The sequence below is a fragment of the Alternaria incomplexa genome (assembly GCF_024043165.1).
Source record: "Alternaria incomplexa strain BMP 0042 chromosome Unknown scaffold_8, whole genome shotgun sequence".
NCBI lineage: Eukaryota > Fungi > Ascomycota > Dothideomycetes > Pleosporales > Pleosporaceae > Alternaria > Alternaria incomplexa.
Window position 1 is genome coordinate 360736 of NW_026249857.1, and position 16163 is coordinate 376898.

Consider the following 16163-nt stretch of genomic DNA (forward strand, 5'->3'; position numbering starts at 1 on the left):
TACAGTCGCAGGCAAGATCAAGGTAGTACACAATAGGAATTCTGGGACGACTAACAGCAATGTAGACTTCTCGGTGGTTTCCCACACTGCAGCTAGATAGGATTCGTTTTGACGTAAAAGACAAATGAGCCGTAAACGCCCTCTATACCAGATCCCGCACGCACTTACTGCGCCTTCATAAACCTGACCATCATCGGCGGCGCACCCGCAGTGAAGTGATCCAGAATGCCCTCCCAGTAAGCATTCACATCCGTCCCCTCATCAAGCACGACATCAAACTCCGCCACGACCCTCCCAATCACACTCCTCAACTCCATCAACGACAGAGCCTTCCCAGCACAGCTATGCGAACCTGTTGAGAAAGGAATGAACGCGTGCCTGTTCAGTACCAATTCCGGTTTCGTAGTCCAGCGCTCAGGTATGAATTGATCAGGTGCAACAAAGTTTCTCGCGTCGCGCAACAGCGGGAAGATAGGGATATGTACTATCATGTTTCCTGGGATGAAGTGACCGTTTATCTTCATACCTTGTGGCGGTGTGATGCGTTGGGAGCCGAAGAAGACGGAGGGCCACATGCGCATCGATTCTTGGATACAAGCTTCTAGCATTGGCATGGGCCGCTGGCAGTCGTAGGTGTTGATGTTGGAGAGGAACTCGGTGCGGACGGCGGCCATGTAGTGTGGGTGTGTGGCGAGATGCATGAAGAGGAAGGTTAGGGCCGTGGACGTGGTCTCGCTGCCAGCGGAGATTATGAGGCGTGATTCGCCGTAGAGAAGTTCGCGACCCTCAGGTGTTTTGGGCGTGGAGGTGATGAGATGAGAGATTAGGTCCGGCTTCGCATCTCGGACCTAAAGGAGGTTGTTAGCAATGGCTTCGGTCGAGCTTAAAGACGGGAAGATGTACCTGCATGCGCGCTTTCATCTGGCTGACGCTCCAGTCTCGCCATTCCTTCATGGGTCCGGCGAATGAGGTAAGAACACCAACTGTGTTCATTAGCCACGGCATCAGATACATGTATCCCAAAGCCTGGACGCTGCCCATCATAGTAGCGAGAATACTCGCAGCGACGTCGCTTTGTTCGCCTATGATGAAGCCCATGGGCTTGCCGAAGGCCAGCGCTGCCATGACGTCGTAGCTATAGTAGCTTGCATACACAAGCAGCGGAACCGACCTTCCCTCTTCATTGCGCAATCTTGTAAGTAGCTGGTCTGTGAAGTTCTCGACTTGAGGCGCGTAGTCGGAAAGCGATGCCTTCATCGCATTATCCCAGATCCTGCGGCGCTGGCGGTGGAACGCCTTGTCGCGATTGAGGTGCAACGACTTTTCCATGACGTCAAAGAACGGTCCTTTTGACGTCTGTGACTGGGCTCCGAGGATTGGTTGGATCGCAGCTGTATCGAAAATCGTGAGCTCACGTGGCCCTGACGGTGTTAGCACTGGATGTGGAAGGAAGTACACGGGTTGGACAGACCCGTCCTAACATAATCGCCGTATTGGCCTTGCAGCCGCTGAAGGACTCGATGGTAATGCAAGCTGCTGTCATATGTCTGCTTGACGGCCCACCATCTCGATAGTTTCGCAGCCCAAGGTCCAGGGTAGTCGTTGAGTGGGTGAAAGAAGGCACGGTACGCTCCGATGTACAGCCATAGTGGAACCCAGAAGGAACTCGTCACCAGTGTCGCAGCGATGAATCCAGTGTAATATGATAGAACCCAGTATGCGGTAATCGCTAGGCCAAGGATCTGAAGGGTCAAATGGTCGACTTCCACTCGTCGCAAAATGAACTCGTGCAGGATGACCGCCGATAAAGGTGCGAGCACAAAAACAGCGGTAGGAACCGAGCCCATGGTTTCTTGTGGATGGCACCGGGATCTTGTTTGGGGTTGCTAAAGTTCAGTGTATAGAGTGCTAGGGCGCGGTGGCCGAGGGCTATTTCTCGGTTGCTATCAATTGAAGGCGACCGCCACATACCACAACCCCTTGAATAAGGGAGCCCTGGGAGTCAGTATCGCACCGTTGTGATTTCAGTGTGTGTTGTTTTTATCGGGAGTACAAAACGTGGAAGGTTTGCATGTGCGACGCGTTTGCTCGGAAGCCCAGAGTCACACGTGGAGACTGGTACGAGAACGCGATCGGCAGCCCCGGGTTATGAACTGGGACATGGCCAGGTCTCTGTTCATCCTTCTTACCGTAGATTGCGACTGCAGCTGGTGCTCCGCAACAGGAATCTTGCCGCATAGTAATTAGTGTGCAAGGGTCAGCATTGGATGACTAGGTTTTGTTGCACACTATCGTACATAGCCGACTAGCGTCTCGGTGCGAACTCACGTCTAGTTAGTCTTCCAACGTGTCGATATCGTGGAGTTCTCTAGCGGACCAAAGCCGTTTAGTCGTCTGCGAAAGGAAGCATGTGGTGTAGCCTCAATTCTCCGAGCGCCGCATTATTGGATGCGGTTGCGCCGTAACGCGACGTGTGTGACTTTGGTGCGTAGATCAGACTTGGTGCTGCTGAGTGGCGCTTATCCTGTTCAAAGACGGCCTGGAAAAATGTAAGCATGTACATAAGTGTCTGCTAGGCGAGGTGGCGGCAGGGCTGCATTCGCTTAGAGCGCATAGGCTGAATGGGAGAACAGGACATGGTTCCTCATTCCATGATTTCATGAATATCTTATCTGGTATTCGATTCGAGCCTCCAACCGTGCAATTTCGGGAGATGCGCATATCCATGAGCGTTGCCGAGAATGCGCCAGCATCTTACGGTTTCACTGTTGAACGGCAAGGTTGTACGGAAAGGATCTTGCGTGTACCCCCGTCTTAAGATCGCTGGCACCTGGCAAGGTAACTCAGGCTGCGTGTAAGATAAGTTCGATGCATGTCCGGGAGAAAACCCAAGGTCCTAGCGATCACGCCTTCCCTTCAAAGTTCCGACTCCTTCTACGAATCCAAGAAATTCTCCGGCTTTGATGACCGCAATTACGACCATGTCGGGCGTTCTGTCTGCGCCACCTGGCGTTGAGGCAGACTTCAGTGGTGAACGGTCGGATCTTCAGAAGAGAATCGTCGTGGTATATGCAGTCATGACAATACTTTCCACCTTCGTGCTCGGATTGCGATTGTATACGCGCATATTCATCCGTCATATGACCGGCTTGGACGATGCGCTGGTGGTGCTCAGCTGGTGCGGCTGCGTCGCATGGATGGTCATATGTTTCCGAAGTGAGCCTGCCCCTCTGCTTACTCTGAGTACGCAACTGACCTCGAATGTAGCGTTCCAGTATGGCTTCGGTCAACATATGTGGAATGTGACTATGCAGCAAATGTTGGGCTATACGAAGATGCTCGTCGGTATCATGGTGGTGTATGTCTGGACTCCAGCTCTAGCTAAACTCTCGTTATTAGCTTTGTACTACCGACTCAATCCAGATCAGAAAGTCCAAGCAGCCATCTACGCATTGGCAGTCCTGGTCACTGGATACTCCGTGGCCATCACCATAGTCGCCGCCGGACCCTGCAATCCGCGGACCCATTCAGACCAGAAGTGCCTTACAGACCTCAACCTGTTTATGGCCTGTATAAACATAATCACAGACTTCTTGATCCTGTGCCTGCCGATACCGATGTTGCGCGCCCTGCAACTACCTGTTAAACAAAAGATATTACTGGGCTTCGTGTTCGCTCTGGGATCTGGGTAAGTTGCCTCGGGTAATGCGCCATCTGGCGTTCTGTGCTAACAGTTTTTGTAGTGTCGTCGTCATATCAACCGTTCGCATCATCTACGTTTACAGTATGATTAGCGATCCCGATGCAACTTACAACGTGGCCAAGGCATGCATCTTCTCCACGGTCGAGCTCAACGGCGGAGTCATTTGCGCATGCGTTGCGCTACTGAAGCCTTTCATACAGAAGTACATGCCCTGGATACTGGCCCTTTCGAGTGGAAGCGGAAGCGGAGATGGATCCAGGATTCGCAAGTTGAAGATGTTCGTGAAACGGAGCGGGGAGAAGAGTTATGAACTACAAAGTGCAGACGCAGATACAGATGCGACTAAGCATGCTGATGACAGGCCGGATCATCGTATTGCCGTCACCAAGTCATACAGCGTTCAAGGCTCGAAGACGGGGAAAAGCGATGGTGACAGCATGGAAGACCTTTTCGCGCCGAATGCGGGCTGGAATGGTGGTCGGTAGCTGTCGTCCGTAGAATCGGTCGGGAATGTGATCGCGAGGACGTGTAAGGAGGTTGAAGGGATTGCTTCGAACGGGAGTTCCTGATGATCACGCCGTCGCGGGCTTGGCACAAGCCCGATGAAAGGGACCACCCGTAGAAGGACCAGTACCTAGATAGCTGCAATACGACACCGGTGTTCAATCTTGGTCTCGAAGGTAGCTGAGGGTATCTAAAATGCGCATTGAAAGAAGTGGATATCGATAACGGCGTCGCTCTAACCCATCTGCATCTTCTCATCGTCCTGACGTGGCTCGCTCGAAGAAATGGAAAGCCCCTCCATAGCGACCTTAGCCATATACTCATCCACCATCAACTTGATATTACGATATTGAGTGCTGTTTGGGCCGAATGTCGCGAGCGCATTGCGGAGGGAGGATTGGAGCTAGCCTGAGTTAATGGTGCATCCACGCCGCATTGTCGATACCTAGGTAACCCTGGAAGTCCTGACACGATGGAAAGGGTGCGATAACATACCGACAGAAGCAAGTCGTCGGGTTGAGTAGGCATTTTACCTAGTGGGTAAAGTCGACGCTGCTTTTGCGTGATAGCCTATGTTTGCGTTTGTGTAGAGTCCTTATGCGGGATAACGCGGTCTGATAGACGGAAGGCGTGCGCTCGGAAGGCGACCGTAGTATTGTAGAAGATGGTCCAGGTTGAGCAGTCGTGAGGGTGTGATGAAGAATGGGAAGACCTGGCGTAAGCGAGCTAACAAAAATCGCTGTGAGCTGAGATTCGTTTGCAGACTCAAGGCAAAAGAGAAAGAAGATCTCGCAGTCTACTGCATTCAAAGCATTCCATGCGTTTGATAGGCCCTTATCTGCGCTGCGCACTTGCTGTGCATACTCGCCAGCGCAAGCCATGAGCCAGCTACCACCTTCAGCTTTTGACATGAGCAAAAAGGTAAGCCCACATCATGGATGCAGGCAAAAAGATAGGGCCATTAGAAGTGCTGACAAGAGTGGGATTCGAACCCACGCCCGTGAAGACTGCGGAGGATGTTTAGAACGACCTAAACGCAGCGCCTTAGACCACTCGGCCATCTTGCCATTTGATAACTTCATGCAGAACACTGCTTTTTGTATGTTTATATACTCAGCGACCGTTGAGGTTGAGTTGCACTAAGGATGGGCGGAGGATGGGCGAAGCCTTTGTTCGTGAGGTGGAGATACCCCACCATGGACTGCGAACCAAGCGAGTGGATCCCACATGCGAACACATGAAGACGGAATATTGATCGACATGAGATAGGTCGTGATGACCATTCACTATGGCCAGGTGCAGTCAGGGGTATCTAGGTATGCCTTGGACAGCAGTCATCTCTCAGAGATGGCTATGTTCACCACTAGCACAAAACGACGACCTACCGAAGTGTACCGTCGCAATACTATCACGTCAACAGTGCACATCATGTCGTGCAAGCGAACAGGCCACCTAATCAGTCACGACCAACATGCGTCAGTGGGAGTCATAGGCAACAGTCACTATTGCCACAGTCTGAGTTGGCCAAGGCTGAGTCATACAACATCACAAGAGTCACTGCGGCAAAGAGTCATTCGTGAATCATGTAAATATATATATAAGGAGACTATCCCGGAGACTTCAGCACGAAAGCTCTCCGCAACTATGAATGCATCAGAAACGAACCACACCACATTACCACCTGCACCAGGCGGAGTCAATCGAAAACCACAAGGGGGAGACTGCACACCGGCGATAAAACATAAGGACAGAAGCGCGGAAACACCATCCATCCAGTGACGGGGAGGCGACAGAAGCGAAAGGAAATACCGCGGGAAACAACACGGATAAGAAAACTTTTGCCGAAAGGCAAGGCTGGTTTCTTCACCAGCTCCTTACGACCACCGGGAACCATATGAGAGAGACGAGGACATTCATTGTCCACTGTATCCATGAGCCATAGCAATGCTCTTCCACTTTTCGACCTCAGCTTCGAGCTCAGAGTTGCGAGCCTCGAGGGTGCTGACATGGTCAAACTTCCGTTGTCGCGACTCACGAGCAGCAAGGGTGTTGCGTGCGCGCTTCAGAGCGATCTTGTCGCTAGGGTCGACGGTGATGCTGGGCAGAGGACCCTTGCGCCGACGAGACTTGCTGATGCCATTTGTTGCGGGTGAGTTGGTGACAGATGACTTGCGTCGAGAGTAGTTATCCAAAACGAGGGGAGAGCCGGTGCTTGAAGAACCAGATCGCTCCATAGACTGGCTGCTGATAGTGCGGTCCATGGGCATGGAGACAGCAGGTGCATAGACAGTATCAGGAATCTTGGTCTCCTGCTCGGGGAACAGGGAGAACCAGTCGCTCGTGTCGGAAATAACAGGCTCGCCGTTGAACATCGGGGAGCACTCGAAGCTATCGTTGATGAAGGGGGAATCACCAATATCAGGGGAAGTTAAGTTTGTGAACGCCGTAGAAGGGGGTGCAGACCCAAAGCCATCATTGAAGATGTCCTTGGGGGACACGGTGCGCGTAGACCCGGCGGCAACGGAAGGATCGTTGATCGCCGTGAATGCGGACACCTGGTCCATAGAAAAGCCTCCGTTGTTGAAGTTGGACATCAGGCTTGCGCCCGAGTCGAAGGAGTTGTTGCTGTTCAAGTCTGCGGGGAACGTGAGCTCGCGATCGAGAGCGGGGAAAGCGTGCGTCGTACCTGCCATGTTTGGGACGTTGTGCAGTTGAGGAATGTTGTTGCTAGAGCTGGGGAACAGTGGAACCGGAGGACGTTGGCGTAACCGTGGCTGTTGGAATTCTGTAGTAGATGACGGGGCAGAATTTGCGTAGAAGTGCTGGCCGTTGTTAAACGTATGCCCAGGCTGAGGCGCGCTCGGTGCTCGCAGAGGCCGCTGGGAGACCTGAGGTTGATCGTAGAGCACGAAGTCCGACTGCGGATGGGCGAATGCTTGTTGACTCGTATGTTGTGGTTGCCGGGAGGCGTGGGGAGCTGGTGAAGAAAGCCATGATGACTGTTGAGAAGCCGTGATGGTCGACGTGAAGTCGAACGGGAGGGAAGACGGCGAACTGAAGTTGCGCGAGGCGAGACTTGAGTTCAGAGGTTCCGGGAAGGAAGACTCTGAGATTGGAGTGGAAGTGGGGATAGTGGGTATTGATATGTCGGCGGTTAGCGGACGGCGAGATGCGGGGGAAGTTAAAAGGCAGCCATTGTTCGTGACTGTCTTGTGTATTGTTTCGTGGTGTAGTATGATGAGGTGAGTAGGAAGGAGAAATTCAGGCAGCGAGGGAAGTGGGGGATTAAAAGTAACCCGAAGCGAGCGCGGCGCCAGGAAGGGCCGATTTCTGTGACTCACAAAAGGTGCAGCAGTGTCGGTGGCTCCCAACCAATGACTTGTCCCGCCGGTGCCATCTTCCATCAGCCCTAGGGCCCGATGCGGCTAACCAGGCATCACGTTCGCGACAGAGCGCGCACGATTACACCCTTGGATGCTGTTGCGCGGCCTATCCATGGCATCCCAGGTACAATCGCGTCTGTTCCTGACGGCTGGAGAACTTTGGGTCGCTCGTCTACCCACAGAAAAAACTCGTCCAACTTCGCGACCATGGTAACAGTACCGTCCCCCAGAGTCGCAACCACTAGCAATCAGGCATCAGTTTTTGTGCGCCTCTACAATAGGGCGCGCGCCATCGGACATGGGGTACCCCGGTCAGCTGCACTCTGTATTCCAACCGGTGGAGGTGCTTACGAAGAGCCAACCCAAGACGGGCGAGATGGAAAAAGAAGGCGGAGCAGCTGCGCCCTTTCCATCAATCGTAGATTGGCAGATGCGCGCGGTATGCGCCTCTGTTCTCAGATTGATTGGCGATATTGGTGCCTTCACTAACATTTTCTGCGCAGTTGCGCAGTTGCGCGATTGCGCGTAGGCTCTGGGAAAGGTCCAAGATACCACGTCAAGAGCGGTGTAGAATGTGTGAAACAGTAAGGTTGTCTGCCACATCCAGCGCGCTGGGTCGCAGGGTGGCTCGCACAATCCCATCGATATTCGGGGCCGTACTCAGCCTCCGACCTGCTGCAAAAAGCCCAGCACAGCATGGCATTGGACAATGAGAGCGGCTCGGCGTGAATCCTGTCACACGTAGCCTCACTTCCGTGGCTAGCGCTTGCACCTGCTTTTCCTTCAGAGCTGACGGGTTTTGTTGTGTTTGGTTCTACCAGTGCCAACTCACGTGTGACCCGCCTGTCACTGCGAATTTTCCAAGGTTACGCACAATCAAATCGGCCCTATGCGGCCGCGGATAGCTATGTTTCAGATTGGAATAGTCGACCATCAAACAGCTTACCTAACATGCGTGGAGACAAGAACCCCGAACCCCATGTGTCGATATTCGACAATCCAACACGTTATCCGTCATCAAGGTGGGGCTAGTCTGCGCAGCCATTCTTCATGGGGATGTGCATACAGAGGGCGAATTTAGGCGTCCTCCGAGTACGATCACCGATCCCATGCTGAACCACAACATCATTCTGATACTGGATTTGACATCTCCACTTTCAGCGCTATTGCTTCTTTGGTCTCAGCATCTCCGTGACCCAACACTACAATGGTGCAGCAGCATAAGCAACCAGCGGCAAAACTACATGCGGCTTGCGACGAGTGCCGTGAGTACCTCAAGCTAGGCTTCCATCTGCCCCGCGCGACGCTCAACTATGCCCAGGGACACGAAAGTTGAAATGCTCTGGCCACACTCCAAGATGTGTTCGTTGCGAGAGAGAAAAGATTGATTGTATTTATTCGCCGCAAAAGCAGATGGGTCGCCCCAGAAAAAGAATGAGAGAGGACGAACCGGACGAGATAACGGGATTACCTGCGGTAGTGCAAGACGACTTCAGCAACGTCTGGAACGACTTCTCTGGTGTTCCGAATTTGTTAGATCTGGACAACCTGACTTCTCCTTCACTTCTGCAAGACGTGCAATCGTCAGATGGATCGGCAGGATGCGGAATCGTGACGCCACAGCATTATGACTTTACCTTTCAAGATCCGTCTGGGACGGCATCTGGGTCTGATAACATGTATGTCAAGCTATCTTGATGTGTCTCGACCAATGCTAAAGTTGTTGCAGGTACAATTTGGACCCGCCCCTCGACCCAGCACTATGGAATTTCCAGTCTGACCTGCCACCGGACATCCAGCCAACTAGTCTTCCCGACCCAGTTCCCGATCAATCGGATTCAGGGCAGTGCACGTGTCTTACAACGACATGGCTAACTCTCACCGAGTTACAGGCTGTCTGTACCTTTCACTTTCCCCAAGTTATCATACCCTTACGAAAAGCGATGTCGGCGCTCTCGGATCTGATACATTGTAAGCAATGTCCAAAAGAATCATATTCTGCGATCCAGAATGTACAGTCGATAGTTTCTGTGATGAAAGCGGTAGTGGAACGCTTCAACAAGGTGTTGAATGAGGTCGATCGCGAAGCCGCGCGTATGGGAGAGACTGGTCAGAAGAAACCATTTCGTATCGGCGACAACAGTCAGGCTTTGCAACATTTGCACACAGGCACCCTTGACTGCCCGATGGGGTTCAACATTGAGATCGAGGCAAAGGATTGGAGGAGACTAGTCAAGACTGCACTCAAGACGGAGATCTATGGCGGAGGGAGCAACCCACGACCATTGTTGGACTTGGTGAAGGAGAGCGAAGCGAGGCAAGAGACTTGGCACAACGGCGAGCATTCCTGGAGCGATGAGATGAGGCAGTTACACGCTGGAAGACCTGAATGCGACAGCTCGACGAGCTGCGAGGCGTTGGGAGCGCAGCATATACGGAGAGTCATCAATAATCTGAACTGGGATTGATGGCCTACAAACGGGCTTGGGGCCTTGTTGAGAGTAAAGTCACGTATCTCGCTTCCCATTCCGGCCACAATCTCATTTCATGCTGCCGAAGTACTACAACTTGATACAACAAGTGTAGCGAAGGCAAGAGTCAGCCATAACAATGAGCCCGCGGACATACTTACACTCACTTGATAGGTCGACATAGGGCTCGCGCGAGAACCGGCTGCTCACTTTACTAGCAAGCCCGGGATATCACCGTCACCAGATTTGCATACTCAGATCCACTAGGCAGCAGCGCTAGCGCAGATTCAAGACAGACAAATCGCCAGTGACTTCTCCTTCCTCCACTCCACTCCACTCTTTGTTGTCTTATTCGATGGCCCGCACAACTCTATCGAAACTGCACTCAGCCAGCCACGACAAGGACAAAAGAAGTTACAACCAAGAGTCGCATATCTTTTGAACATCTCGAGACATTCCGCCGTGTGCACAGCCCGAATATCCTGTCGCGCCCAAACGGCAATACCTCTGAATGCCTCTTCGCCTTCGAACGCTTTACACGGCTTCCTCACACCCTGTTCAGTGGACCCGGAGATGTTCGTAAGTCACAACAACGCGAACGGCCACAAGAAAAATTCGCAGTGCAGTCTACCGCCAAATTCTACTTTCTTTTGCCCATGGCAACCACACACCGGTTGCGATAAAGACTTCCCGACAGCTAAGGCGCCAGCAAACCACGCGCGCTCACCGAAAAGACAGCCGCAGCCCATACCAGTGATGCGCAGAGGGCTGTAGAAACTTTCACACCGACTTTTACGAACTGGATATGCATGAATCACGATAGACGGCGAGCCCGTCGCGCAAGCGCGAGTCATACATAACTACCATCCCACAACGGGGGGTAGCTACAATTCTTGTGGCGTTCCGCGGAGAATATTTTAGGGCAGGAGCATACGTTATCTTGAAAACTCACTAGTTATTAAGATATAGTGATACGTATGCTGCAAATTGCGACACAAGTTCTGGCCACCTCTCGTTTCACTTCGACGCGGCATGACTATCCAAGCGAAAAAGTATTAATACTTCCATGCAAAGAAGCATCGATACGTTCTTCACCAAGCGCCCGCCCCGACAAGTCGCACGACGATGTGGCTTCGAAGCGCCGGAAGTCAGATTCACACCAACGAATACCCTTTCTAGACGGCAGCCTGAAGGTACCCGGTCTCGATGGCTACAATGTTGAATCGGATGTACGCATACCTCCCGTACCGCAACAGGGTTGGCGAACCACACACGCAGCCACACCAAGTACAACCGAGGGCCATACCAGTGCAAGAAAAACGAATGTGGCGGCTTCTATGCCGACCTTTACGAACTAGCAATGCATGAACATCGTTGCGAGGGAGATAGGTCATCACCAGAGCGTAAAACATCATACCGCTTTGCCTTGACTGCGGCTGCTAGGGAGCCTCCGAGCGTCAAAGTCGTCAATCGCTCTTCGGCGAAAGCCCCGGAAAGCTGGAAGGCCGGAATCAACAGCCTCCAGGATGGCCTTCCATTGGCAAGAGATACCTAGCTCACTATGCAGCTTAGACGTCCTTCAATGTGGCCGCAGTGCTCCACGGCTGTTACAACTTCCTTCTCCTGCTGTGGAAGACAGCTTCTCAGCTGCGTCACAAAGCCACAGGATTAAACAGCATCGAGATTTCATCTTCACTCAAGTGCGAAAAAAAACGACTGTGGTATATTCTATGCCGACCTCTACGACCTAGCCATGCATGAGGACCGATGCAAGGGAGGCCCTCCATCCGATCGCGAAACGTTATACCGCTTCTCATTGACCGCCGACGCCGCCAATGGCGCCCCTCCAAGTGTCATATCAACCGATCTTCCAAGGCTCCGCCGCAGTGCTGGAAAGACGGTACAACCACAATTAGAGAAGGGTTTCCGCAGCTTGGAAGAAAGTACCTCGCACACTATGCCGCGTGGAATGGCTACCCTGGTGGACCTGCAGTACTGCACAGCTGTTACGAGGCTGTCACGCGATATATCCCAGCACCTGCGTATAACAACAGTTTCCTTGGAGAGACACCTAGGCAGATACAAAGAGTCTGTCCCTTTTTGTCTGCGCCTTCGTGTGTACTTCAGGCGTATACATAGTCCTTGTTGATATGAGTGTATCAACGGGAATATTAGCGAGTACCTCCAGGGTGCTTTCTGGCGTGACGTACGAAACATAAAAGATGGTTGTATTCGTCAACGTATCTTGAAACTGGGAGGCTTTCGACGAGATATCGAAAAGCCTCGTCGTTTGATCTATGCAAGAGCAGTACCAGCTACCGCTTCCCTTTGACCACAGCAGCAGAGTCGCGTCAGCCCGCTTCTATTATCATCGTGGATAGAAGCTCATCATATCCCCCAAAGGAATGGCAAGCTGGGACAGCAAGCATCCATGATGGCTTGCCAATCGTCGGAAGGGCAATTCTTGCGCATCACGTCGCCAGGACCGCGTTGCCATCTACCAACGTATCAGCTGTACTACACCGCTGCTCAAACTGCACAACAAGACAGCTCCCATCACTGGGAATAAACAAAAGTATGTCCCAGGACAATCTACATCAGCGCCTTGCCTTCCATCGAGCTTTCAAGTTTACTATGGCCATCACAGGCGACATACAGGCAACATACAGGCAGCGAATGAGGCCGGCATCAAGCCTGTGTTGATCTCCGTGGGTCTGGATGGCTGGGCCTGCGACGTGAGGATGCTTTTGCCGTAGCTACAGACCTCAGCACTCCAGTTCGAGTTAGTAATCCACCTCCAAAAGCTTCAGTACGGCATGACGAATCGCTTCTCCGAGGTACATGGTGACATTTACTGGTGGACATACCAAACTCAATCAATTCTGGAGGCCCTGGAGAGAAGCTCTGGCCGACGAGCTTATGGCAGCATGGAAGCTCCTCCAATCCGGAAAGGACGTCTCCTTCGGCGTGACATGCGGCCGAAACTTCGTCAACACAGCCTCGCGTTTTCCGACCAAGGGCAGACTTCATTAGCGCCTCTCATTCCACCGGGCCTTCAAGTTCAGTGTGCGCGGCCGCCCCACATGCAAAAAAAAACAACTTCATCAACAAAGAACTGCAAAAACATACAACAGCGGGGATTCGCTAGTGGTCACCCACCTAACTACTAATCCGCCGGTACAATGCTTGTATATGGCTGAGCGGACGGGAAGCCTAATTCTCATTGTCCTATGGTCGTATGTGAAGGAATGGGCATTTCTGCAGGAGATGTAGTAAGCGAAATGACGAGCAACCATCACAGGCGATAGACAGGCTACGAATGATGCTAGCATTATACTGTGGACCAGGAGCGCGTTCTGACTTGAGACTCACGGTTGAAGACCTTGTTGCTTCCACCGCTCTTCGTCCCATGGTACTGCGGTGACGCGACGCAGACGAGCTACTCACAACCTCCGAAATCCATATGTACCTAGCGCGACTTCATGACCCTGTCCAAGATACTATCAGGCTTCCATGTATATATTATTGTCAACCGCCCATACAATCAAAGCCCAGCTACCACCGCGGTAGTGTTGAGTCTCGAAACCAATAGCAAGCGTGTCTTCTCCCAAAGACCCATAGGTCCTTCGCCACCATCCATTGGTATCATCTTGCCAACCACTCTCAACCTGTGCTCCAACAATTCGGCGTCCAGGGAGGCACATGGACACCTCATTCTTGAGACACACGGGCATACCATCACGCTTACTCTCAGGGTCCCAGTCCTCTCGATACTCTATGACTTCATTGCGGAGACTTTCGTGCACATCATCAGGGCAGATTCCAATCTTCCATTGTGGGGTGTGGTGGGCTTTCACCCATTTGTTTCTACAAGTCAATCAGTCTCATGGCAGCCATTTATGAAGAAGGAATTTGCTTACAACTTCCACTTCTCAATTTGGCCTTCTGTTTCAGTCATCACCTTTGCCACCTTTCGCCGTCGATCCCACACTCCACTCAGCTCTTCTCGGACGTTCTTTAGAGTCGCCACGCATTGTTGAAGGGCCTCGTCACTATCTTCCGCGTATACGTGTAGATCAGCCAGCTTCAAAATCGTCGACTGGACAGATATCTCTAGGGCTCGAGCGCCGACCAGACGATTGGACCGAGCTGCAACCTGGAGAAGCTGGGCAAGCTCAGCTGCATTCCGAAAGTCTTCTGGGATGGACAGCGACCCCTGCGGATGTTTGATTCTGATGTCGATATTGGCATAGTGTGTAATTTGCGCCAGGACTGGTATAGGCGTGTAGTGCTCAAGGAAGTCGACCCAAGCTTTCTGAATATCGATTGTGTGGAGCCGGTGTTGCAAGTTCCGCGAACTGCATCCAACGACGACGACTTCATGCGTTTCCCTGATGCTAGCGGATTTGTGGGATGAACCCATTTCGAAGGAAGATGCAGCTTCGACGGACACCGTTTTTCCGTTGAAGTCCGCCGAAAGCCTACTGGCAAACTGGTCGAGTTCCTGCTGTGTATCGGCTGAGTAGGTGCTCACGGCAAAGAACGTGGATTGTCGAGTTCTTCCAGTGATGCAGTACTGGCCGTACCTTGTCTTGAAGGTTTGTGCGTTGTCTTCCCCGTACCAATTCAGCCGCCCAAAACAGGACTCTGCTTCGTCAGAGAGCTCAAGCAAATGCTCATGATGCTCAGCAGGCAGCGTAATAGTGCAACGCTTAATCACTGTCATGGACGTCTTGCTACATCGAGCGGTCTTGAGTGTCTCCAGGGAGGCTTTAAGGTTGAAGACAGTAAAGACCGATGCAAGTGCCCGTGTGTCAGAGGTCATGTATTGAAGTAAAGTTTCCTCATCGCGCAATATCTTGCTGCTGATCTCCAGAGTGTGCAGTTCCGTACTTGGAAGTTCAGAGGAAGGGTGACATGGCCAAAAAGGCGAGCGCAGCGACTGCTGTTTGTAGAGATCGTAGCCGGAGCCAATCTTCATGTACTTGTCGTCCCACGGTATGCTGCCGTGTTCGCGGATATTAGACGAAAACATAGATTCCATAATAGGCTTCAGTCGATGAAGAACTATGCAAATGTAAAGAGACGTTACGGTTGTTAACTCTGTTCATGTCCCGGGGGAAAGCCAGTGTACGCGCACTAACATCGACAATCGGAGACATCGGCCTCACCTTGCGTCACGAGCATACCTAGGTAAACAGCGAGCCGCGAACTGTGCCGAAGTTTGGGCTCAGCTGCGCTCAAGAAGCCATCGTGGCTGTCGCCGCATATCGAGGCGCCCACCGGCCCATACCTTGCTCAGCACTCAACGCGATCGTGTTGTAATTCGTGGTCCGGAGCTACACATTCTAATTTGTGCGGGGTAGAGAACGAATGAGCGCGCGATGCGAGTGCACCGGTCGTGAGGACGCGTGCTCTGCAAGCCACCCCAAACAAGGCGTCTGCAAGCCAGGCTTCCTTCTATGCATTGGGTTTATTGTATTGCGGCTGACCAGCCACCCAGCCCTCCAGCCCTGCGATGTCTGCCCAGGCGAGTCCGCCCCACATGTGGCGTGGCACGGCCAGGCGCGTCCCGCTTCCTTCTTTCGCCGCAAACGTATACAACATACCCAGAGAAAGTGCAGTTTGCAAGCTTGCAAATCATGCTATCCGTACAGCAAGAGCATTTTCCTAAAGATGGGTGACTTGAGAGGACGTCGCTTCTCAAATGCCGGTAGCACATGTCGCTCGTAACACGCAGCCACAATGCGGTAGAATGGGCGACTTCCTGGAACTAAGAATTAGTGTATGAAGCTCTAGACGCTTGCTCATAATTGCTTCAGGTGAGGCTGAGCCGACACGGCCCAGGCACACGAACCATTGTTGCACACAGCTCCGAACGACGAATACCTTGCCCACAGCACACGGCAGCCGGAGAAGGACGAGCGCCACTGGCATGCACTACAGACGCCATTTCTAGTGTTTCCGGGTCCAGACATCCTAGGAAATGAGAATGGCTATCGAGCGGTATAGATCAGACTGACTGTGGCATGGGGCTGTCGCGCTCCCTCTCATCGCCTCACATCATTTGAGCAAACTGAAAATTTACAACTTTTTCCCCAT

At 52.3% G+C, this 16163-nt stretch overlaps 4 protein-coding genes and 1 non-coding gene across 5 annotated transcripts; 1 reads left to right on the forward strand and 4 right to left on the reverse strand.

Annotated features, from left to right (window-relative positions):
• Positions 1-164: 164 nt before the first annotated feature.
• On the reverse strand, positions 165-1847 carry J4E90_005927 (uncharacterized protein; the record flags this gene model as incomplete). The annotated part of the gene is made up of 3 exons (XM_051435478.1): positions 165-848; positions 904-1421; positions 1472-1847. The coding sequence occupies 3 exons, from the start codon at positions 1845-1847 to the stop codon at positions 165-167; spliced, it is 1578 nt and encodes a 525-aa protein (XP_051290336.1).
• Positions 1848-3335: 1488 nt separating this feature from the next.
• Positions 3336-4188, forward strand: J4E90_005928 (uncharacterized protein; the record flags this gene model as incomplete). The annotated part of the gene is made up of 2 exons (XM_051435479.1): positions 3336-3688; positions 3744-4188. 2 exons carry the CDS (start codon positions 3336-3338, stop codon positions 4186-4188), a joined length of 798 nt encoding a protein of 265 aa, XP_051290337.1.
• A 990-nt stretch (positions 4189-5178) lies between these two features.
• J4E90_005929 lies at positions 5179-5274 on the reverse strand. Its single transcript has one exon. It is a non-coding gene; the product is annotated as a tRNA-Leu (tRNA).
• Positions 5275-6120: 846 nt separating this feature from the next.
• Positions 6121-6900, reverse strand: J4E90_005930 (uncharacterized protein; the record flags this gene model as incomplete). Its single annotated transcript, XM_051435480.1, has 1 exon — positions 6121-6900. One exon carries the CDS (start codon positions 6898-6900, stop codon positions 6121-6123), a length of 780 nt encoding a protein of 259 aa, XP_051290338.1.
• Positions 6901-13564: 6664 nt separating this feature from the next.
• Positions 13565-15105, reverse strand: J4E90_005931 (uncharacterized protein; the record flags this gene model as incomplete). Its single annotated transcript, XM_051435481.1, has 2 exons — positions 13565-13928; positions 13982-15105. The coding sequence occupies 2 exons, from the start codon at positions 15103-15105 to the stop codon at positions 13565-13567; spliced, it is 1488 nt and encodes a 495-aa protein (XP_051290339.1).
• Between the last annotated feature and the right edge of the window lie 1058 nt (positions 15106-16163).